This window comes from Periophthalmus magnuspinnatus, chromosome 19, assembly GCF_009829125.3.
Source record: "Periophthalmus magnuspinnatus isolate fPerMag1 chromosome 19, fPerMag1.2.pri, whole genome shotgun sequence".
In the NCBI taxonomy this organism is placed as follows: domain Eukaryota; kingdom Metazoa; phylum Chordata; class Actinopteri; order Gobiiformes; family Gobiidae; genus Periophthalmus; species Periophthalmus magnuspinnatus.
In genome coordinates, this window is record NC_047144.1 from 7,895,302 (window position 1) to 7,921,022 (window position 25,721).

At 39.3% G+C, this 25,721-nt stretch overlaps 2 protein-coding genes across 2 annotated transcripts in view; one reads left to right on the top strand and one right to left on the bottom strand.

Moving 5' to 3' along the window:
• Positions 1-3,391: 3,391 nt before the first annotated feature.
• On the bottom strand, positions 3,392-5,612 carry LOC117387664 (putative uncharacterized protein DDB_G0271974; the record flags this gene model as incomplete). The annotated part of the gene is made up of 2 exons (XM_033985204.1): positions 3,392-3,460; positions 5,559-5,612. Coding segments are annotated over 2 exons (123 nt in total), but the record flags the coding sequence as incomplete, so codon positions are not given.
• A 6,261-nt stretch (positions 5,613-11,873) lies between these two features.
• The window catches only part of LOC117387666 (protocadherin-15-like), a 199,864-nt gene continuing 186,016 nt past the window's right edge, over positions 11,874-25,721 (top strand). Inside the window, exons 1-3 of the mRNA XM_055229827.1 lie at positions 11,874-11,932; positions 12,259-12,584; positions 14,531-14,674. Of these exons, the coding sequence (XP_055085802.1) occupies positions 11,874-11,932; positions 12,259-12,584; positions 14,531-14,674 (529 nt within the window). The remainder of the gene's footprint in view (positions 11,933-12,258; positions 12,585-14,530; positions 14,675-25,721) is intronic.

Consider the following 25,721-nt stretch of genomic DNA (forward strand, 5'->3'; position numbering starts at 1 on the left):
TCCTCTCAAAAGAAGGGCTATAGAGCGTCCAGATGAAGTCAACTTTTCCACAAGTTAAAGTGTGAAAGTTGTTCTCAGTACGGTAAGGTTTTTGAAAGCAAATGGATATCTAAGGCTTTATTTTAAATACTTCTAGTGAATATGTTTGCAGTCAGTCCTTATTTAGCTTATGTGATTAATGAGTAAATTTCAGTGATGGAATAGGGCAGCCAGTATTACGCAACACTGAGCGGGAATGCAGCATCTTCTTTGTCATTCTGAGATACTAACTCGATAAACAACGATAAAGAGAAAGAAGATTTTTTTGCGTAATCATTTAATTTATCTTTAAACTTGAAAGCCCTTGGTGTGGGTGTGGACGCTATATTTGTCATTGTGAGGTTCAATTCGGTTCAGGTTTATTTATATAGTTTAAAACAAAGTCAGTGGACCAAAATGCTTCACATAAAAGTAAAAAAACAAACAAACAACAACAACCAAATATACAGATATACACAGGAAAAAATACTAGCTAGTATTAAATGCCAGGGAGAAAAGGTGGGTTTTGAGTCTAGTCTTAAACTGCGCTAAAGACTGAGAGGATCTGACAGGCAGAAAGAGGCTGCTCCGTAGTCTGGACGCTCCCTCGGAAAAGGCTCTGTCACCTCAGAGATAGGGGTAACGTCTCGCTTTTTTACGTAATGAAACTCCAGCGAGATATTAGAACAAGATCTAAATGTGTTTCGTTTTTTTATTGAAAGTAGCTATTCTTATCTAGGCTAGGAACGGCAATATCCGACTTTGGTGATACCCTTTGTGCCAGAAGATTGCCATTATTGATACCCCTGAAAAAACAACAGTGAAATCCTGAATTCACTTTCATGCATATTATCCAAAAGATCACAGTACCTCCATTTTGTGAGCAGCTTTATGAAATGAAACTTTCAAAATGATAACGTGAAGGTACAAAGCGACAGAAACGGCCATACACTTTTTAGTGTACATTGAAACACACAAACTCACAATTATCATTACTACATAGTTCTTTTGATTATATTGTGATCAGAATATCATCCCTACTCTTGGCATGTGTCCATTTTATAATATAATCTAAGTTATTGTATGGTTGTTTTATTGTTCCATTGGTTAGAGTGCTTATAACAGGTTTTTATGTTTATCTAATTATGACTTAGTTTGGTGTTTTTGTATGTGGTAAATGTTTATCATAGTATTACATCAGTTAAGTGGAAAAAAAGCTGAGAAGTAAATAGAAAAATACAGGAAATTGCCTCTAAATGTGTCATTGAGTTCACCTTCATTTAACAAAATAAATGTGCTGCTATATTTTGTTATTAGACTAATCCTAACTATTGGTTTCAGATGGCGCCACACCATTATATCAGCCAATAATGTTTGCATCTTTTGGATATTTCTGCTTCTTGGTTTCATTTTGATCCTTGTTAACATTATGGTTGCTAGGTAACAGATATGAAATTCCTCTATGAAATGCAGGTTTGGTGGGGGGTGATTTCCGTCCCCTCTGCTTTGCCGGTCCCTCCCTCTGCTTCTGTTTTTCCGATAGCTCTCTCTGCTCTGCTTTTTTCTTGGCGGGGGGATAAAACTAATGACCAGGTACAGACTGTCTCAATTTCAACACTTAATTTGAAGCTCAGACTTTGTTCAGTCAACTGTTGATCGTGACCACAGTCTTATAATACTGTTGTCGCTCCCACACGCACATCTGTCACCACCCGCGCTGCGCACAAACCAGCTCGCCACCGCACAGGCTCTCCCATTAACTACATATATAAATGGACGTAGCTAACGTGCTAGCAAACAGGAAGTGATCATGTGCGCGTTTTCAGCTTCATCAACCCTGGCTCCAATTCACTTTACATTGAAAAACTGTCACCTCTCTCTCTGTAACTACTGCAGACAGCATCTTCATTTTGGTCTTAAAATGTTCATAATAACCCGCCCTACATGAGCCTGTTTTTATGTTGTTTTTTTTCGCTCTTGCATCCATAAGTCAAGATACAAACATTAATAACAGACAAATCAGGCGCGTTCTTTGTCCGAGGCTGCTCCCGGTAGTGTTAACAACAGGTTCGATTGACAGCGTTGCTAAGGAAGGGGCGTTACCTTCAACAATCTCGCTCCTGATTGGCTCTTTGGTTGCTATGATACTCACACCCTGCCTCTATGTATGTCCTATCTGCTGCCCGTAATAATAAGCACAAAAAACGAGGCAACTAGGATTTTTTTGGGGGGTATTTTAAATTACGTTTTAGGAGAATAGTAGTCTAACCCGTCATATTCACTCCTTCAGTTATCACTACACATCAATGGGAGCCTGTTGATATCAGTTAAACTTCACAATCTCACATGTTCGCTACAACCTTCGCCGTACTCTCATCTGCCGTCATGTCTTTCATTTTGTGTCCTGTCACTCCTAGTGCTTCTTTCTTTTGTCTTCCTCGTGTCGCTCTCATCTTCCTCCTCCTCATCGCCTCTGTAGTCTCTGCTCCTGCGCCGCTCCTGTTTTCTCTCGTCTCCGGAGGAATATACAAGTTTTTGAAGTTCAAGCAGAGCCAAAGTGCCTTCAGCCCCGATACACTCCCGACATCACTCTATGGTTACCCAAGCTTACAGCAGAGACGACTATTGTGCAAGGAAAAGTCAGGGAGAGTTTCATCAGAGCGCATCAGAGTAACGGAGGCTTGAGCTGACGTGTAACATGAAATCATAATCAAATAAAAATACATGTAGCACGACTCTGATAGGCGGCGGAGAACTTTCATCGACCTTTGGGGTAGTTAAGAGTGAGTCAAATCTCAATTATCTCTTTGATTAGCCAGATAAAAAATAAAATAAAATCAGTTGATGCTTAGCAAACTGCCCAAAATGCTCTCAAATAAAGGCACACTGTGTAACTTTTGTGGAGGAAAGCTAACCACCAGCAGCTGTCTTCATGGCATGCATTCTTAATGTGAGTGGGGTTGCCTCTCCACAGATCTAACCTGTAAATTGGCATGGACTTGCCTGCTCCCTGGAGATAGTCATGGTGGAGTTTTGAGTATTGCACAATAAGTGAATAGACTGTAACAGGAAAAGAGACGGAAATACCCCTTTTTGATAAACTACTAATACTGCTACAACTATTACTACTACTACTACTACTACTACTACTACTACTACTACTGCTACTGCTACTGCTACTGCTACTACTACTACTGCTACTACCGCTACTGCTACTACTACTACTGCTGCTACTGCTACTACTACTTCTACTGCTACTACTACTACTACTGCTACTGCTGCTGCTGCTACTACTACTACTACTACTACTACTACTACTACTACTACTACTACTACTACTACTACTACTACTGCTACTGCTACTGCTACTGCTACTACTGCTACTGCTACTGCTACTACTACTACTACTACTACTGCTACTGCTGCTACTGCTACTGCTACTACTGCTACTGCTACTGCTACTGCTACTGCTACTACTACTGCTACTACTACTACTACTGCTACTACTGCTACTACTGCTGCTGCTGCTACTGCTACTACAACTACTACTACTGCTACTACTGCTGCTGCTACTGCTGCTACTACTACTGCTGCTACTACTACTACTGCTACTACTACTACTGCTACTACTGCTACTACTACTGCTACTACTGCTGCTGCTGCTACTGCTACTGCTACTGCTACTACTACTACTACTACTACTACTACTGCTACTACTACTACTACTGCTACTACTGCTGCTGCTGCTGCTGCTGCTGCTACTACTACTACTACTACTACTAATACTCATACAAAACACAAATGAAAAAAAAAAACCTAAAAAAATGCAGAGATGCTGTTATTTGAAGGCAGTTTTGACCAGGTGAGTGTTCAGGGCTTTTTTGAAGGAGGTGAGTGTGGATGAGTCTCTGATGTGTTTAGGCAGAGAGTTCCAGAGGGTGGAGGCAGCGGCAGAGAAGGCCCTGTCCCCTCAGGTCTTTATGTTTAGTCCTGATGAGGGGAGACAGGAGGTTGGCGTCAGCTGATCTGAGAGCGCGGGTGGGTGTGTGGTAATGGAGGAGCTTGGAAATGTTTTGATATATTACCCAACTCTAGAAAGAAGAAAGAAAAATGGGTAAGGATTTAAGCAGGTTTGACATGAGCCAGATGGTGATGGCTGTCAGAGTGTTGTAATGTTATGGGTGATTTGTGTATCTGCAGCGTCTGTACACTGAGATGCCATAGGGTAAATCTGGAGCCCTGTGTACTGCATAACTCATGTTAATAACTCAGGATGTCATGAGTCCGCTCGCATTCACAGGCATGCCTTTTCCACGATCAATAAGACTAATATCAATAAATCCTTCACAATACCCATCTCTAATAACCAAACAGTGTTGCATTGTTTATTTATAAGGGATTTGCTTTAGATTAATGTATAAGGTGGTCATTTTTGAAGTACATAGACATTCATTGTTTTATTTAAAAAGAAAATACACCCACCAAAAAGATGCAAATAGAAGCAGATAGCCCAAATGCGCTTTTTACACTTTTTTTTGCGTATTATCATTACTTAATTAGTAATACTATATAATACAGTTAATCATAAAATGCAGTGGGTCTAAGATTGACCCCTGAGGGACACCAGGCTCATATCATTCCAAAGTGCCATAAACAATTGACAAATAATTTTCGATCCATAAGGTGTACATAATTCTGAGCTCAAACCTGCCTGAAAGAAGTGGATAAAATCACCATAGCAAAATAAAAGGTTATTTAGGTAATTTTCTGGTCATAAAAAGCAGAGTTCAGGCACAAAGACATTCTGTTGAAAAAGTACTTTGGTAAAGTGGAGCGGCAAATGTTCTGATAATGGCCTGAAACCACCAAAAGGCTCCTGCTCAAAGTGAAACTTCTATTTGTCCAATTGGATCAAAACCACCATTTGCCTGTGTGTCGGAGTCGAGCCAAGAAACCTCTATGTGTGCAGCAAAGACCAATGCATAAAACTCAAGCTACTCACACTACCCATGTCACTATAGGGCTCTGTGTGTGATCTGGTTCAGACCTCTGTAGTAATTGGTTGTGTTCACGTTCCAGAAGGTGGTCATGTTGTAATTTCAGATGGAGCGCAGGGAAATATATAAGTCTATAGGAAACTTATTTCTTGTTAGGGATTGGCTCTACGAACTCGGAAATGTTGAGCTTATGACTACACAGAGAATACATTGAACTTCGTGCCAGCTTTTGTTTTGCGCGGGTAGACTGTATACAATGTTGTAAATGTTCGTATTAACCCGCTCTACATGATCCTGGTGTTTTTATTTCACTATTGTGTCCTTAAATCAAGATATGAACATTAAAAACAAACAAATCAGGCACCTTCTTTCCGGTATGTTCTGAGGTCACTCCCGCAAGCGTTAGCAACAGGTTTGATTGACAGTGTTGCTAAGTGCCTGCCCTGTGCTAAATCAGCAGTGCAGGCAGGAAGGGGCGTTACCTTCAACAGCCTCGCTCCAGATTAGCTCTATGGTTGATATGATACCCATGGTCGAAATTGCATATGTGGAATTCGGCTCCAAATTCGCCGCTATAACTGCTAGCCACGATGAGCTTCATTTGGCTGGAACCCAACGCTAGAGCCCATAGTGTTCTTTATACAGTCTATGTAATTACAGAGATACCATAAACTAGGTCAACAAATCTGCAATCTGACAGTTAAACAGGGAATTCTAACATAGAATTTGTACCTGTCCTGCAGCTCAGTTTTAAACCACAGGGATTCTATAATGTTGCGATGTCATGTGAAATTAATGGTGAATTTTTTTTTCCTATGTGATTTTGGCTCAACATCACAATTTCCCCAGAGCTGACTCTCCCTCAGTAGAATAGGTCATTTGATGTCCTCCAGTCTTCGCCATGGGGATACTCACATTTCACTTTTAATTAACAGGTGGCAGCGTTTGCGTAGCGGAAAGCCCTTAATGTTGTTTTTTTAACAGAATGAGCGGGGGTGCAGGGTCCAATATTAGATTTTCAATATAATCACGAAAATGGCTCTTAAGACTGAGGCAAAATAAAGATCCGTGCACTTGCTTACCCCAGAAACCTCTAATTGATTTGTATAAAACGTATCACGCGGCGGGTGGGAGCAGATTTATGCAAGGCGTCGCAAACATGAAGTATTTTGAACGCTGCTGTGTAATCATTTTGAAATAGTGCGCACTGGGGAGCGTTTTGGATTCAGAAGGGGAATATTTAGGGCCACGTTTTGTCCTTGAGCAAGGCACTCGACCACTGCGCACCAGCTGTGGAGCGGGAACAAATGATAGCCTCTCTCCTTGTCATCATTTCCCTGTGTAGAGAAATGGTCTGGTGGGTTAATACAGAATGAATAACAGGGTAGTGTAGCTGTAGTGGAGAGTTGGCGCTAGAAAATAATTTAAAAGTACATTTTGCCTCCAGATTCTTATGGATAATGTTCTATAATTGGAGTAGATTAGCAAATTTCCTATGTAAACCTGTGATTCTAGTTGTTAAAGGTACGCTATGTAATTTTTCATTGAAGGTCCACCACCGGCTTGTCTCCATAGTGATGTTATTGCTTTGTCTGGTCTCCATAGAGATAAATATGTCATTGTGCAGACCCTTCTGGCCTGGTCTTATTATGGAAAAGTGGGTTGGCCGTCACTGTTTATTAGAGAACATCACTGTATGAAATGTATCTATAAGAGACCAAAAAATGCCAAAACACTTCACCTGTTGGACATTTAATACCAGATCACATGACTGCATAAGGAAAAGGACGAGCCGCACCAAAACTGAGACGGGAAATAGTGCTTTTAGCTGTTTTGCTGCACAAAAATGGAATACACTCCAAGGAAAAGTAAAATTGAATACGTTGGTGACACAATCACAGTTTAATAATCTGGGGATGAACTTTTATACTCACACCTGGACCTGTTTTTAATGTTTTATATGGACTTATCTAATTGGGTTCCCCTGTATAAATAAAGATAAATCAATAAACAAAGCAGTACAATGTCCATCAATGCAAAAAGGTACCAAGTAGTGCACCTTTAAACTAAAAACTTCATTCAACTTCTTGATTAGACCAGCAAAGACACACACTTGTAAATGCTTTGTTATGTTGTTATGTGTTTTGTTTTGTTTTTTTAATTACGCTTGAGATGTTTGTTAATGTTGATTCATTTCTGTTCATGACTTGTCTTGAACATAAGAGTGTAGTGTCCTCTTTGGGTTGAACAGAGAAACTTCAGTTGTTGCGAATAAATAGACCATGACATAGTTACTACACACAACACGTTTGCTGCCTCCTCCTCCACAGTCTCCCTGCCCCTGGTTCATCCTCTCTGTCTCTGCCAGCCCTTTACACACTTTTCAAGGATTTCAAGCTTTCCTAAAGTCTAAGCTGAGTGGGTGGGAATTCTTCTGCAGCCTGTGGTACATTTGAGTGCTTACAAGGGAAAAACAAACAATTTACTCATTTACTACTGGTAAATGCTTAAAGCAACGTGACTGGGGATTGGCTATGGACAACAACACTGCTAACACTGAATCAACGTACGTAAGACTTGTTATAGTTCATATTATTTCAATGTTCTACTTAAAAAAAAAAGGATTTTGCCTAAACTTTGAATGTTAAATTTATTACAATTTCACCCACAGCCCTTTTGTACCACACACTTATAATAGAGCTGTGTAGTCAGGTTTTGTTATCTGTTTGCATTCAAGTGTTCAAATGGAGATTTATGTGTATTTTTTACGCAGCAGGTTGGCCAAAATCAAATAATAATAAGCAAACATCGGCCCAACATATTGGCAAATTGAGATATAGACAAAAGACATGTCCTGCTGATTGATTTGTTGACTAAAACAGGGATGTGACTGATGTATTTCTATGTATCTGACCCAAATGAAACGGGAGTTCGTGCAAAACTATTTCTACAAAAAAGTAATAGAAAAAAATGTATTTATATGTAAAAAGTTAGATTATACTCCTCATGCCATACATTCTGCTGCTGTCTCATATAAATCTAAACATAATTAAAGCCGCAAGCGGCGATGGTGGCCCTCGCCCCCCGTGCGACCGCCGAAAATTTGACCCTTATGGGAGAGGAGGCTGGTTAACTTTGGAATACACTCACAAAAATCAGAGCAGTGATGGAGCACAGTGAGACGAGCATAAAAATGAATTGAAACACTGCCCTGTGATGGACAGGAAGTCGGCCATACTGGATTTAAATTTACAAGCCTCTTTGAGAAATGGGAAGAACTGCGTGAGTAGCGAGCGCCAATCATCAGAAGAAACTGCGGAAAGGGCCAATTACAGGAAATGCAACAAGAACCCGTGAAAAGGTTAAGTGCCACATCTGAAAAGACATCTGCAGTAAAAAGCCATGCCATTATCATGTACGAATTTCTGCGCACGCTATCACTATGATCACTCTATAAGTAGACTTGTACCGTGTATGTCAATGGCTAGTTGAATTACCATTTTAGGGTAAGGGTCTGTGGCTTTGCACCGGCAACCTCGTGCATAAGACAGGTATGGTGTATTTGACTTTTTGCCCCTTTTGAGGTCCACAAATATCTCCCCAAGTTTCATGCCAATCAAGTTTCATGTGTCTTTTAACTGTACTGTAGAGGCCGCTATAGAGGTCACTGGCCACCTGCTCATTATGGTTCTCTATTCACAGTTTTTATTCTGCATCAGTGATTAGAATTTGAGCTCTTTAGGCTGATCCATGTGTCTGTGAGCGGAAATCAAAGAAATAGGAAATGAAGGCGTTATTCGGCGTATAGGCAAACGGCGTGGAATTTGGAGAAAACATGGATGTTTTATGAAAACCCATGTGTCTGGATGTGGCATGTGAAATTTGAGCTCATTTGGAGCAAAATAATTGGCCAATAATTAGTTGACAAATATAAATTCTGGTCAACATCAACCGATTAATCAACTAAACAACTAAAGACCTACAGTCCTACAAATTATCCATTTAAACATTACAGAAATATACGTTTTCATTATATGTTTTATGGACAATTCCCCATTAAAAAAAAAAAAGTATTAAGACTACAGCCTTGTATTTCAGGTACATTTATTCAAGGTTTAAGAAAAAACAGCAAAACAAGTAGTACTCTGAGGCATATTTTAGAAACGAAATTACTGATGTAAATTCAAAAATTATATTAAAGTGTGTTTGTCAGGATTTGACGTTCTTTAAATGTTGCAACCACAGTGAGTCATGTTGATGTCAAGATACATTACAAAAAGAATAAAATATCCACTTATTAAACACAATGATTTCAGTTTTAAGTTTCTGTCTCTTGCTGGCTGCAATTTCTGAGGATAAGAGCCTCATTCGACCCCTCTTTAACGGGCTATTATTTCATTCATTTAGAGTTGAATTTGATATCAAACCACACCAAGGTCAATCAGACAAGTTTGGAGTATTTTTTAAAACTGGACAAAGTGAGGTGAGGTGCAGCTTCAGTCTCATTTCAAAAGCACTGTACTTAAATGGCCTGAGAGCTTCAAAGAATCCCTCCCTTCCCCTCTCCGTCTTTATATGTAATTAATCTAGGGCTCAGGGACACACACTTGCACAGTTACTTTGAACAACACTTGATATATTGTATTGTGTAACATCCTGTAATTACTAAGTCCAATATAATTACATGTTATTTCAACTAGGCCATGCAGACATAGGCAGAACATGTAAAGTCTTCTAGATGTGACACTGCTGCTAACAACAAATCGTCCATTGTTGCATTATTTATTGCCACATAAAGCCAAATAGTAAAGAAATATCTACACTATACTGGTCAAGAAAACATATGTGCTTGTGTCCGCTATATAGTTCTAATCTACAACACGTGTGGATCATTACGTTAAAATTTGCACATTTTAAATCATAATATTCATCAAAAAAGACTTAATAAAAGAAACAAGTCCACTGACATCCTGCAGATCACCCTAGTGAGTAGCGGATATTTTTATTTTTTTTCATTTGTACCAAACTTGTTACGCGATGCTGACGAATCTTACCCGTATCATCGATTAGGAAATAAGTAGGGAGCAGTGGGCGTATGCCAGTGGCGATGAAAATGGGGGTTGATCGGCAATATGGCGTCTTGAAAATTGCTTAAGCATGCACAAATCACGGCAAAAACAACTTCAAGAGGGTGAAAGAGAAGAGGAAACAAGTATAACATGGCTAAAAGCTCAGAAAAGTCAATTTTGTAGAATAGGTCTGCTTTGTTTACTCCATATTTAATCACTTTTATTTTATTTTTTTTACTGGTGAAGGCTTTGCTACTTGTCTGTATCGCTGCACTAATTCTTTGCCTGGACTGTACACAAGTGATTATATGATGATATACGATGTGGAAAGTGCAACTGAAGTTTTCTCTTTCAAATCCAACATGTCCCCTACAGATGTCTGGCTTGTTGAGATGTTGTTGTCGCTTCATTGCCTCAGTTTCTGGTTTTCAAATTGTCAACTCTCGAGCTTCTCTTGAAAGGAGGAGGGCTTTGAAGCGGCCCGTGAGACTGATCAAAGAAGCTCCATTGTGACATAGGCTCCGTCACTCACGAGCACAAAGTAAATACCATATGTCAGGTGTTCAGTTTGGGAACATGATGCACCTCAGAGTCACGTCTTTACAGTCGATATGCAAACTGGGTTTCTACTCGAGGGCGGCGTCAGAGGGGGGGTTTTGAGGGAGCGCCGGCCTCCCTTAGAATGGTCAATGCGCCCCTATAGCTCCCTATAAGTTTTTTGCCACAATTTCATACTTACATCCAATCTTGACTAAAAATGAGACTCTAATAAAAACGAATTCCATATTAAAACAGCGAAGCAAACGTGGTAGGGGGTAGGGGATATACTTCATTCTTAACCCTCTCCAGGCAGGCGTTGCAAATTTGCAACCACTAATTGCCAATTACCTAATTACTCCACATCTATATTTTTTGAGCCTTTTTTACTCAGAAGTTGCACTGCAGGACTTAGTTGTGCATTAGCAACAAACAGTTTCCCAATTGCTCACCAGATGTCAGCACTGTCTCTCTTCCAACATGTCTGTCTGCATGGTTTTACTGAAACGGATTTTCTAGGCATCAATTTCATGTAAGTATCACTACCAACTTCCATTATTTTGAAACCAAAAATGCATAAGATAAATTATGAATAAATATAGATGCAGTGCATGCCAATTAGTAGATTTTATGTCTTCCAGGTTTTTTCCCAGGGGCAGCTCTATTTCAACGTTGTAGATTTGCAACATATTCCCGGACAGGTACCAATGGCTGCCACATGCTTTATCGACTAGTTTGCCCATATTTTGAGCAACAGTTTATACTAGAGTTATTTTCCTATCACCATTGTTTACTTGTTACTTTGAGGTGTCATTGAGGGTATATCCTATGGAAAATGAAATAATTTTGAGTGAATTTACAAACTATCAGAAGCAGATTTGATCAAAAGCAATGGCATATATGTTGTTCATTTGACTGTGCAATGAGGAAAACTGATGTAGCCTAAATTCCATGGCACATTTAATAGTATAGTTCTTTGTTTGAGCTTTTTTTGGCAAACAATCTTACAGAATACTCTTTTTGCAGGATTTGCAGTGCGTTATGGCAGGCCGATGAAGATTTTCAGTCAGGGAAGCCACTGAGTTTGCCTTCTACGTGGGGCCTTATCTGACACAGAATCCAATTCAGACGAAAATTGGCGATCCAGATTTTGCTCCTGAAGTATACGAGTCTGACCATGATGATGATGACCCACTGGCAGCAATAGCAAGAGCTAATCCCAACCACCTTGATATTGAAATTCATAACGTACATGCAGACAGTGACACTGAGTTACCAGATGACGATAAACCTCAGCCAGGCCCAGCTCCAGTAAACAAAGATTTTTCTTGGAGGCAGAGGAACCCCCCAGCAGCTGACATAGACTCTTCATTCCAAGGACCTTCGTTCTCACCTCCACCAGACGAAATACCAAGTCCAAAGTGGTATTTTGATCACCAATACCCTGGTATTTTCATGGACAAATCCGTGTTCGAACATTATTTTTCACCAATCTAACCTGTATGCAGTTATGAAGAATGGGCCGGAACTCAAAACAGCCCCATCTGAAATGGAGTAATGGTTCCCTGTCCCAAGTCATTGGTTTACACATCTTGATGACCGTAGTACGTATGCCATTGTACCGCCTGTACTGGCAGGTGGCAACACGATACAACCCAATTGCAACAGTCATGGGACGTCTACCACCGTCATCTCATGCAGAAGCAGGAGAAGTATATTCCGCTTCTTGACTTCCGTGCACAAGTTGTAGATGCCCTCATCCAAGTTGGAAACCAGGCTGACTTGAACAGCAGAAAAAGAGGACAACCATCATTGGAAGATGCTCCAGAACCCCATCAAGCTGCCCCACCTCCACCTCCACTTCGAAGGATGATTGCGCCATGGGATGTCATCAGACTATACAGATTCAATCATTTTCTCATCCTTGCTGATAAATGTGGACAATGCAGACTGTACAAGAATGGTTACACACAAATGGCCTGCCTGAAGTGCAAATTACTTTTGTGCTATACAAAAGAAAAAAAAAAGTTTCTTGGAGTATCACACGAAAAAGTTATATATACCAAGTTGCTTTGACTGTTGTTCTGCCACTGTAAAGCACTTTGAAACATTGTTTTGAAAAGTGGTATACAAATAAATTTAGTGTTACTATCATATTCAGTCTTGTGTTAATTTACCACACCGGGCCAATGTTGCAAATTTGCAACATCCCAGAGTGCATTGCATGTGAAGATTTCTCTCAAAAAAAAGTCAGGATTGTATATTACTACCCCATATGATAATTTTCCCCAAATATCAGATTTTTCCTGTTACTAAAACTTAATTTGAGCCTGAGAGGGTTAAAAGGCTCTAAATTAACATGTTAAGTGTGTACTTCCATTGAAGACCTTAGCGTCCCCTGAGCTCCTCCAATCAAAAATGTCTGTTTCTACCGGCCATGATATTTAATACAAGTGGGCGGCAATTAAAATTCAAATTGTTCTGTGCAGATTTTTGTTTAAATACAGTGAGCTCTTGCGTCTACTTAGTCTTGTCACAAATAAAAATGATCAGGTCCAACATTTGTATCTGTTGGCCGTCCATCATCACTTTTTTATAACAAATACAGTGGTATGCCAGTATAGTCGTACACTAATATAGGTGCTTTCCTGTCTGGGCAAAGGTGTAATCACTTTTTTCTACATAGTGATTCATTCAAACTGACCTCCAATACTGTGTGTCTAATTGCTTGACTCTCAGACGAAACAGAATAAAAGAAAGTCTTATTATATTTGTTTGTTGTAGGCGTTTGACTTGGAAATTCTTAGAAAAAGTCTGCAAACTTGTGTAGTACTTGAGCCAGGGTCTTGTATAGGGGGATTTAGCTGGACTGTTGGTCACTCACTCACAAATAGAACAGGCATACTCTGAAAGTGCTTACATCCAGTCAAATAGTTTCTTGCTGTGAGGCTGCTGTTAACTACAATACCAGCGGAATAACTCCAACTGTCTACTGTTTCTCAGCTTATTGCCGTACGATCCACATGACATAGTGTTAAAGCTAATAACTGCACTTCTTCAACTTTGAACTCTCTGTTTTGCACTGTGTAGAGAGTTCACCACCTACTTCGCTGCATGACGGAGATGTTATTGCCTTGCCTGTTTAGCTCCATAGTATGGTATTACACTTTAAACTCTATCTATCATTATTAAACAAAAAAATAAAATAAAATAAAAACTCTCCCCAGATCTGACCTGTAACCTGCTCTGGTGGCTTCATCTGCTTGCCTCCATAAGGATAGAAATGTTACACCTTTAATGAAGCAGTGTGTAACTTTTCTTGCAGTATGTAGGATCCCCCATCTGCTTGTCTTCATGTAGAGGTGTCATTTGCTGGATTGTTCCACAGCATGGCATTAAACGTATCTATCCCCATGGAGGAAAGCACATGCAATTAGCAATAAAACACCTTTAATTGAATTAATGCAAGATAGATAAAGTTAATGCTATACTGTGGAGCAAGGAAAAAGCAATAACATCTCCACGGTGATAAGTAAGAAGCATATTCCGGTACCCTCCACCAGGAAAGTTACATAGGGCAGCTTAAACCTTCCAATCTGCAGGTACATTTTGTAGTTTGACTGATAGCTAGAGGACTGTAACCCTGCATTTAAGCCACATTACATCCTGTACCTCTGCTGAGCTCCTGGCAGCTGTCATCCTTCAAGTATATATGACTAATGTATACTTCCCCAGCGCTCATGAAAACTAACTGCAGTCTCTAAAAGAGGCATACCTGAATAGACTGCAATATAGCTCCTCTCAACTTGTGCGAGGTCACTAGACGCCGCTGCATCTTCTACTGTCCAGAACATAGACTTGTGATTAACCTGTGTCTCCCTTGTTTGTTGCAGCTGGGTGCTGTGTGAGGTGCGGTGCTGAAGATGGTCCGGATGTTCTTAATGGGGCCACAGTCTCGGGGCTGGGTCAAATGCCAGAGAATAATTGGAGCGGGAGTCCTCTATGTGCTGCTGCTGCTACTGCTGTCCACCTGCCTAGGACAAGACTCAGAAGGTAAGGACATGAGGACATTTTGTGTTGTTGGGTTTTTTCATGGAGGTTAACTATGTACCTATACTGCTTATTAGGGATGCTATGAATTTTATTATTACTAGTATTATCCTCCCTCACTGCTGCTTAGAGTGGCAACTGTGTGATGAAATAAACTATATATAGCTCCACACTGAATGAGCTCCAACTGTGCAGTTTGCAAGTAGCACTATAGAATGTATGTCAGTTGTACAGGACTGTTTTAAATGTCACCAACACACAATTTCACTAAGGATGAACACTGTAAGACAAATATATTTACCTTGTTAAACCGAGCAATTCATATTTATTAAAAAAAAAAAAAAAAAAAAAATCTAATCTAAAGTTGTACAAACAAATAATTGCAGTACTGTTGTTTAGTTGGCCACTTTGAACATTAAGAATTTAGTGTAGTGTAAATAAACAGTATGGAATTTGCATCTGAGTCCCCTGAACTAGATGATTCCTTATCCGGTTCATTGGTGACAAATAGAACCAATGCACAGATTATAATTTTCTCATTAAATTCTTCTGCTGGATCGTGGTGCCGTAGCCAAGTGATTTTTGTAATTTTTTTGCCAGCGTGACAATAAACTGGGTGAAAAACTGAAAATTTTGATCCAACTCCTGTGAGAAGTGGATGAAGCAAGCTCCGACAGGGATGAAGTCATCACCACGGGAGCGCTCAGCCTAACACTCTCTTGACTTTCTGCTCAATTTGTCAGAATATTAATATACCATTTAACTCTTAGTCCTTGAGATTTATCTGTTTGGCATTTAGCTGACAGGGGCCGTTGACAAGGGCCATTGATGGAGGCGACAGCTGTGAGATCCACATGATTTTGTGTACTTTTTGCTGTATTGTTTGTGCTAAAGTTGTTGGTTGCATGTTAGACTCGGTGTCGGTAGTAGTAGCCGTAGTGTTCATAGTAGAGAAGTGTAATTAATTGCATTTTTATCATCAAAATCCAATCAAGTTGCTACACAGCCTGTCAGTAAAAGCATGTGGTTTGAAGATAATTTCAGAATTTGGAGGAATACATTTGATGATTTTTTTTAATTTAATTGTACTTGTGAAGTCTGTCTTGTGTTCAGTATATGAAAGTAAAATTACATACATGTATCATCATACTAAAATCTGTTCTTTTGTGTTGTATTTTGAACTCAACATTGGGTAAAGTCACTCTCAAATAACTAAAATAGTACCCTAATGAGTATTTCAACACTGGACACTTGAAATTGTCCTCCTCCAAGTTCTTATCATGACAGGCCTGTTCTAATGAGCTGGTCCCAGTCATCCCCAGCTGTTTGGGCTCTCACAATGACAGGAGCCCTAGCATGTTTTTAATTAGCCCAAGGTAACGCCATTCATTCAGAAAAAGCCGTTTAGCCGTTTTAGCGTTCACCGTTATATTTTAATAAGATTTTGACACCTTGGAAACGGCAACCTGTTTTTTTAGTAGTTTTTACTATCATGTTTTTTAAAGTGCTTGTAAGTAATATGACTGCTTTTCAACTGATTAGAGCGCTGGCCCACCAACTTCAAGGTTCAATGCCAGTTCTAATTACTGCATGCTGTCATTGTGTCCTTGGGCAAGGCACTTCACCCTCTGTGCTTGTTTATGAATGGTGTGTAAGTGAGTGGTGTTTGGCGGGTCAGATGGCGCAGATCGGCAGCCTCGCATCCATCAGTCTAGGTTAGGCATTATAAACACATGTAATTGAATAAATGAAACATATAATCATAATAATAACTTTCTTTATATAGCACAGAATTACAAAGTACTTTACATGCAGATAAAAAGCAGGCAGAACACACAGATTAAAGCAGAACTGTGTTACTGTACAAATGACATTCTATATAAGTGCGTTTTTAACTTAGCTTTGAAAGTGCCTGCAGAATCAGCCATTCTTAGTTCCTCAGGTAAGGAATACCATAGTTTTGGGGCTCTGAAAGAGAAGGCACGGTCCATTCTCGTATGTGTTCGAGACGGGGTACAATTAGAAGGGTCTGGTCTGAAGAACGAAGTGAGTAACGAGGAACATATAGAGAGGGTCAGTAATATAATACGGGCCACTAAGCGCTTTAAAACTTAATACAATTTTAAGGGCTAGGGAGCCAGTGTAGGGAGGCTAGAATTGGTGTAATATGCTCATGTGTCTTTTTATTGGTCAACAGTCCTTCCACTGAGTTGTGTTCAGTTTGGAGACGTCTCAAACATTTGTGACTAATACCTGCATTAAAATAGTCTAGCCTTGAAGTGACAAGAGCATAGGTTTTTGTTTTTTTTTAACAGAGTGAGCACGTGAAAAAAAACGTACATTTTTGCAATGTTTCTAATTTACATGGACCAAGTTTGAATTATTTTTATAATTTGAAAGTCATAAATGATGTTTGTGTCAGTGATCACTCCCAGGTTGCAGGCAGTTTGTTTTACAAGGGACGATACATTCCTAAAACAGTTTTCAAAGTTGTTCCTCATATTTGTTGAACAAAATAACAAGATTTCTGTCTTAGAATTGTTAAGCTATAAAAAACATTTGTGACATCCAGTTATTTTATATCATTAAGACAGTTGAAAGTATATGATAAAGCATTAGGATCATTATTTGCCAGAGGTAAGTATAGTTACTTGTCTATGTACCAATGGAAAATAATATTGTGTTTTCTAAAAAATATGACCAACTGGAAACATGTAAATTGTGAACAAAATTGGACCAAGGACTGAACCTTGTGGAATACCACAAGAAAGGGCTGCTAAAGATGGTGAGAACTGCTTCATGAAAAATACCATTTTGATAAATAAGATAAGAGCCATGCGAGTGCAGTGCCTGGAAGACACATCCAGCTTTTCCAGTCTTTAACAGAGTCTTATGGTCTGCACAATCAAAGGCTGAGCTAAGATCAAGCAAGACTAAGATGGAACTTGCCCCACTGTCTGCTGCTAGAAACAGATAATTTACTATTACTTTAATAAGCACTCTCTACTATGGTTGCTACGGAAACCAGATAGACATGTTATGTAGGCAACTAGTTAAGAGGGAACCGATTTTTCTAGCACTTTTCTTGCAGTCTTTTTCTTGCAAGTTATTTTGATCCCTGGGTTAAGTGTTGGCTTTTTAAGAAGTGGTTGTACTACCAGTGTTTGAGAGAGGAATGGAATTGATCAGTAGATAAGCAGTGGACCAAGTGAGGACCAGTTGTACAAAAAATAACTTTTAGGAACTTTGGAGGTATGACATCTAACTCATTGCTGGAGGAGCTTATAGCAGTAATGAGTCTTTGTAAGTCAGAGTAATTTGGTCAAAACTGTTCAATTTGGAGGTGGGCTTACATAAAATATTTACATTCTCCATGGGTGGGGTAATATTATGCCTGTGTATATAGCATCTCTATTTTATTTGTGAAAAATCAAGGAACTATATTTTGCAGTGGAGGTATCAATCAATTGATTTGGAGCAGGTCCCACAATGGAATTTATTGTTTTGTAAAGTAATCTTGAATCATGGGCACTGTTCCCTCTAAACTGCGCGCGTGCGCAATTGCACACTGCTGACACGGTCTCCGCGCACAGAAAATCTGTGCTGCGCACAAAAAAAATCGAACTGGAGTTGAAAATAAAATAAACACACAACAAGTCATTCTGCGCTATTTTTCAACGTGAGTCAGTGAGTGTGACCGGGGACGAGCTGCTCCAGACAATTATCTGATTCACATACGTATTTGCGCAGCTTATCCACGTCATTGACAGGCTCCTCATGCGCCGCTACCAGAGTTTTAGCCGATGTGGCCGATGTGGACTGAAGACTCGCTAATGATGCTAATGATGCTAAGTGTTTATCCCTTTAACGTTCCGACGGGCCGCCCTCGGGCGCACTGTTACGCACTGTTTTGCAGCAGTTTTGCTTTTTAAACATGACGAAACGGACAAAACAAAGGAAGTACGCGACCGAGGACACTGGATGTTTGTACAAGTTAAACTAGAGGCATCTCGGACCCGGAGCGGTTCGTGGAACCGAGTGAAGATCTCATGGTGGACTCAGGAGCAGAGGACCTTATGATTTGATGGACTGGATGCTGTTCCTGATCGGTAAGCGTGGTTTATTCTGCTATTGACTTAATTGTTGGTCAAATATATCATGCGTAATCATTAGCATTAGCTAATGCCAATCTGCGCCCCCCCGACCACCACCAATTGTTCACGCACACGCCATTTGGGTGAAGTGTCTTGCCTAAGGACACAATGACAGAAGTTGGTCCGAGCGGGACTCGATCCTCCAACCTCTAACCACTGAGCCCCTGTCACAGAATGAGTGTCATACTGTACAATCATGTCCAGTGTGTTCTTAGTTTCCATTTTGAAGTGTGTGTGTTTGTTCACTGTTTGCAGTTTGTGGTTTGTAAATATATATTTATTTTGACCCATACCAGTCGTTTTGACTATATTTTATATACAATATACATTTTATATTGTGTTTTGATATGATATATAAATGTACAGTAATAGAGCAGCTGTGCAGATACAGATTCCTCTCAGTGTGTTTTGGTCATTGATACTGTCACTAGTTTATGAGTTCGTGTCATTTACTGAAAAAGAGTTAACGGACTGTCTCCCAGACACAGTAGGACAATCTCACTCAGTGCACAGCAAAAGCTTCACACAGTGGCTTATACTCATAATACAAGTCAGAGCTTTATCATAAAAATGTTAAGTGTGTTTTCAACATTGGAGTTTACAGTTGTCTTTGTTTGGTTGGAAGCTCGTTTTTCCATAGTTAAAATTAAATATTTATACTTCCAATAGCATTAACATACGACACAGGTCATGAGCAAGATTTTTGTCATTTTCATTGTATACAATGAAAATGACAAAAATCTTGCTCATGACCTGTATTCTATAGAATAGAATAGAATAAACCACGCTTACCGATCAGGAACAGCATCCAGTCCATCAAATCATAAGGTCCTCTGCTCCTGAGTCCACCATGAGATCTTCACTTGGTTCCATGAACCGCTCCGGGTCCGAGATGCCTCTAGTTTAACTTGTACAAACATCCACAGTGTCCTCGGTCGCGTACTTCCTTTGTTTTGTCCGTTTCATCATGTTTAAAACGCAAAACTGCTGCAAAACTGCTGCAAAACTGCTGCAAAACTGCTGCAAAACTGCTGCAAAACAGTGCGTAACAGTGTGTAACAGTGTGCCCGAGGGCGGGCCATCGGAACATTAAGGGGTTAAACACTTAGCATCATTAGCGAGTTTTCACTCCACATTGGTCACATCGGCTAAACCTCTGGGAGCGGGACATGAGGACGCCTGTCAATGATGTTAATAAGCTGCACAGATACGTGTGTGAATCACATAATTGTCTGGAGCAGCTCATCCCTGGTCACACTCACTGACTCAAATTGAAAAATAGCGCAGAATGAATTGTTGTGTGTTTATTTTATTTTCAACTCCGATCTGATTTTTTTTGTGCGCAGCACAGATTTTCTGTGCGCGGGTCCGTGTCAGCAGTGCGCACGTGCACAGTTTAGAGGGAACAGTGATCATGGGTCTTGTGACTATTATGCACCTTGTACATCTTTTACACAGTTGATAGGCCAGTGTTTGATCTTTTAAGTTTCTAGAGACACAACAAATGATCCTTTTTCCACTTCCTCTCTGCTTTTCTCCATTGTTCTTTGATTCTCTTGTATGATCATTAAGTCAGGGAAGAAAATCTGATTCATGTTTTTTGGTTTTGAAGGGGCAATCTGATCAAGAATAGTTTCACAGACAGTATTGAAAATGTTGTGTAATGTCTCAGGAGACACATCTGTGGAGGTATCATCAGAAGCAGCCGGAAAATGTTTCACAAAAAGTCACTGCTGAATTGGGTTTAAAGGTCCGTGAGCGAGAGCTTGAGAGAGGTAAGCCAGGGAATTCAAGTTGTATCTGACGGGATACAACTTTGTGGTCAGGCATAATAAAATCAATAAGATTCAAATGTTTAATTTAAATTGAATATGATAATATTAGGTCAAGACTACGCCCTCTAGAGTGGGTTGGAGCCTTCACATGTTAAGTTAAATTAAATTATTGAACAATTTTGATAAAGTCAGAAGATAAAATGGATTATAAAGGGCTGAAAATATCGTATTTTCCGCACTATAAGGCATTTCGGAATATAAGGCGCACCTTCAACGAATGGCCTATTTTAAAACAAATTTCATATATAGGGCGCACCGCATTATAAGGCGCATAGAATATAAACTACTGTAGTATCTGGGGTTGTGTTATGCATCCACGAGATGGAGCTGCGCTAAAGGGAATGTCAACAAAACAGTCAGATAAGTCAGTCAGTCAAACTTTATTAATAGAATAAAAAAAAACTTTCTGAAAAATTTCTTCACTCACAAAACAAGTTAATGCATCACAATATAGTAACTCTCGAAATAGTGCAAAGCAATAACAATAACTCAACGTTGTTCAAACGTTAATGTCCATATTCACAATATCTCCCAGCCTTGTTTAGTTGTAAACAGGTGAAAGAAACACGTAAAGCCTCACTTTTTCAGTTCATTCCTCATTCACGAATCCGTCGAGTTCTTCCTCTTCAGTGTCTGAGTTGAACAGTTGGGCGAGCTCATTCAAAGTGCCCGATTTCGTCTCGTCCAAATCGCCATTATCTGTGTCACTGCTGTTGTCTGGCCGTTCAGTGACAAGTCCTGCCTTCATGAAAGCTCGGACCACAGTTCAGACTGATGTATCAGCCCAGGCATCCGCAATCCATTGGCAGATTGTGGCGTATGTCGCCCGGCGCAGTCTCCCCGTTATCCCTATAGCGTCGGATCCTATCGTCGCAAATAGACTCGCAGTTGCAGACTTTCCAGCAGCGTAACTCCGCGCCCAGTCGTGCTCTCATGTAAATTCAAACAGCCCCATGTCTCCACTTTGAGACGCCATCTAAATATTTTACCATCATTACGGTAATCTGCCTCTGTTGTCCTGAAGGTGACAAATGAGAGCGCGAGGGCTGCGGGGATTTTCCCAGTCATTTATTCGATGCGTAAAAGAAGAAAATACGGATGGATGTGTAAAATGGACGTAGTTGTGTGAAAAAATGCAGTAAATTCTGATACTTCATTTAACATGATTTTTATGGCTAAAAAAGAATAAAAGTCTAGGTCTAGGTGAGCTATACTGGCCCATAGTGTGCTCAGTCCTTAAAGGGTTATTACTGCTATTACTTTGGCGACGCCTCCTGACTACGGGTGTCATAACTGACCAATATTGATCCATATATAAGGCGCATCAGATTATAAGGCGCACTGTGGGTTTTTGAGAAAATTAAAGGCTTTTAGGTGCGCCTTATAGTGCGGAAAATACGGTATTGATATTAAAGAATTCTGTCATATTTTGATACTGTTTGAAAGAAGGTTTGAAAATGCATCTATAAAATGTGGGTTTAGTTTGGGGGGTCTGTAGTATGCAGACTTGGATTTAGAGAGCATCGACAAAACATCAAATATGCAAAAGATGAAAATGACTGACAGGTTAGAGTAGCACACTTTAGGTGTTCTTTAGCTCCACCACCACGACCAGACAAACGAGGCTACTGATACATGAATAATTTGGGGGTCATGCTTCATTCAGTGGTGCATGATAGCCTGGTTTTAGCCAAGTCTCAGTGATGAAAAGCAGGTCAAATTTATTAGATGTTATTAAGTCCTGACACGAGAAGGATTTATTTATAGAGACCTTACATTGGTCGACCCTATAGTTGATAACTGTTTCACTGCATATTTTAACCTGCACTAGGTTATTTTTACGGATAGAATCCTTTTTAACCATGCTCTTTCTTTTTGTAACCTGGATGGAAATAATGTGGCAGGGAGAGTTGGGATAATGAATACTCGCAGTTAAATTAGATTTCAAATGCTAGTTATTGTTATCATAGAGAATTTGTTGCGGAGGACATGAGTTGCAGGAGTGAGACTCACACGTCACACGTTTTCTTTTCGAGACTCAAGAGTGAGGTCATTATTAAATGAGAGAAGATGAGAGCCATATATATGAGGATCCAGGCGATCATGTTGAAACAGTTTGGGTCTTCTTGGGTCTCAGCAGCCTGATTTATGTGATCAAAATACCTTATTGCACCTTTAATTACAGAATATTTTTTTAGTGTGATATTAACCTCATACAGTCAGTCTATTTTATTTTTTTTTTCTTTTGAATTAGTGTCCTTGTAAAATATAATTTGAAACAAGTCTACTTTTCTATGCAAAATGAGCGATTCCCATTAGTGGAAGTGAGTCTTGTTTACTTGACAGATCTGGAGGTGATAAGTGAAAAATGCTCATCTCAAATAGTCTTTTAATAGCTCGTAGTCCTTTACGTTGATTATAAATGCATGAAGATGTGGTGAAGGCGGTGCATTACTGGTAAGGCTAATTCATGTGACCTGATCTGAGGTGTGAGTGGAACATATCATAGTTGTTAAGTTGCTGTACAGTGAGCCTAGAGATGGAGTACATTGCATGTGACTTAAATTGCCTACAATGCGTTACAATATACTTGTTGAACATTTGAAAATAGTGGGAGTATTGAAAGCCGTAGTAATAATGTCATAAAAATTGATTTTTTCAGCTTTTAACCATGTTATAATTTTGTTTCCCTCATCAAAAACTTACTTGAGTTGTATTTTGTTACATTCGCACTTTCAAAGATGTCTTCTCCAAACACACAAAATACTATTTGCATTTTGCCGAGATTGTTGCGTCACAGGTAAAAATCCAAACTTCTCCTGTGCATTACACTTCCCCTGTGTTAATATTCAGATATTTTAGTAACTACTTAAAAATGTTCCATACAAGTTGTTCAGCCCCCTTGTTAATCTCCTTTAGATATTTACAGGTGTTTGTTGAACAAATATCCATCATTTACTGAAATAATTTACAATTTTCTTATGTCCTGAGCAAATTTATGAACCAGAAAATAAGCACAACCGCATTGCCAAATCCAGACACAGTAGCAGGGTAATATTCGCACCACATTATTTATGAAAATGGTGAGATTTGAAAAAAAGATTAGTAGCTAGTGTGCCAAGAAAAGACTGAAAAATATTGGTTTATGCAACAGCATTTATTTGTTGGCATGTTAGGTTACATATTTATATTTTAAAAGTAATTATTGGCAGTATTTGTAGTTGCAAGAGTATGAAAGGAGCATATAGTATTACTTAGAATTGAGGAAAAATATATAGCCAAAACTGATGCTGGATTGTCGTCATGGGCTCATTTCAATCCAATGTCCTGCATTTACTCTCACTAACACACTGTCATTCACATCCCAGTATACTCCAACAATCGAGGCACGGTGTCTTGCCAAAGGGAACAGCAACAGTATGCGTTATAGTCACTGCCGTTCCCACTGCAGTACTTGAGCATTCCTAGCAGCCAAGTACTAATCAGGTCCGACCTTATACTTCATACAATGACCATAAACATCTTGTAGTTTCTGCTGGACTGGCACCATCTTTTCACACTTATAATTTACATATAATATAAAGTCCTGAATTGGCCAATTGTAATAATATCATAATTTTTACACTCATTTTGAGCTGGCACAAAAGTCATTTCTAGCGCACGAGTTAATTGTTCAAGTACCCTTAAGCATAATACTACTGTTTTCCAAGAACTTATCATTTGATTAGACAGTATTAACACGCCCTTGACACACCAACGTCTTACCTCTTCATCTCAATAAGTAGAACTGGTAATAATACATAAACTAAAATCTGTATTTAATTCTATCTTGTGTAATGTTATACTCAGTCCTTGTTAACCACTTAGCACTAATGGGCAACTGTGCATAAACGTTAGCTTAGTATAATTGTTGCTGCATATTCTCACAATAGTTTAAGACCTGTGCACGAAGGTCGCGTGTGGTTTGGGAGGATTTCGGTTTTATAATTGTGTTACCTTCAGGAGCGGATAACAGAGACAGCTGGCAGTGTCCTAATGACTGCAGCGCTTCTAAGGGTCATTGAAAAGGCGTCAGCGCACATTTGGTTGTTAATGTGTTGTATATTTGTTTTGTAAAATGATTTTGCATTGGAAGGCAGCAGTGGGATTACTCAAAATAACATCACATAGATTACATTATTTTTTCATGGCGTGAGTTGGCGGGAGATTTTTTTTTACTTTTTACTTATAAATAGGCTACTCAGTATCTCATTAGTCTATGCGTTGTAATAAGTAATGCATGTGACGTCTTGTGAACCTGCAGTTTGGGTCAGATCATATAGATTTTTATTTTTTATTTTTTTTCTTATTTATAGCCTGAGGTATGTATCCCCTTTAAATTCATTGATGCACAGGGCAAGAATTTCTTAAGTCAACTACAGCCCTAATGTAGCACTCACTTAAAGGCCCAGTATCCATTTCCCCCATGTATTTGAACAAAATCCATACAGATATATTGTGTAAGCTGCTCTTTTTGAACGATTCCTTAACGTGAATCTATTTTTTTAAAAAGAGACAAATCTTTTTCTTTGTAATTTTATGCATTTTTATATTTAGTAACACTGAACCAACATAAGAATTAGCACAGAAGCAGAGCAGGCGACATGAGTCTGAGCTTTGTGCACAAAAAAACTATATTTGGATTCATAATAACAATTAGATTTGAAATTATTATTATTGTAGTGCAAAGGGTAAACACACTCCCACTCCCAGTTTAAGCCTTGGTCATTTTTCTCTGTGATTACTTTGTTGTTAAAATGAGTTCTCACATTGGCTTCTGTCATATAAATAAATAGTAAAAGAGTCAGTCTTTTGAACGGCTCTTTGAAATGAACAGATCTAAAAGATTCAGATCCCATTAAAGAGCCGGGAGTCCCGTCATTACTCTTGAGGTCAAAATACATCAGCTGTGTACTGACTTGCAATTCTAAATTCTAATCTAACTATAAAGCGTTTTTTGGCCCAATAATTAGGAAGTGTGCATTAGCCTGCTAGTTATTGTGAGCTTTACTGTGATGATAA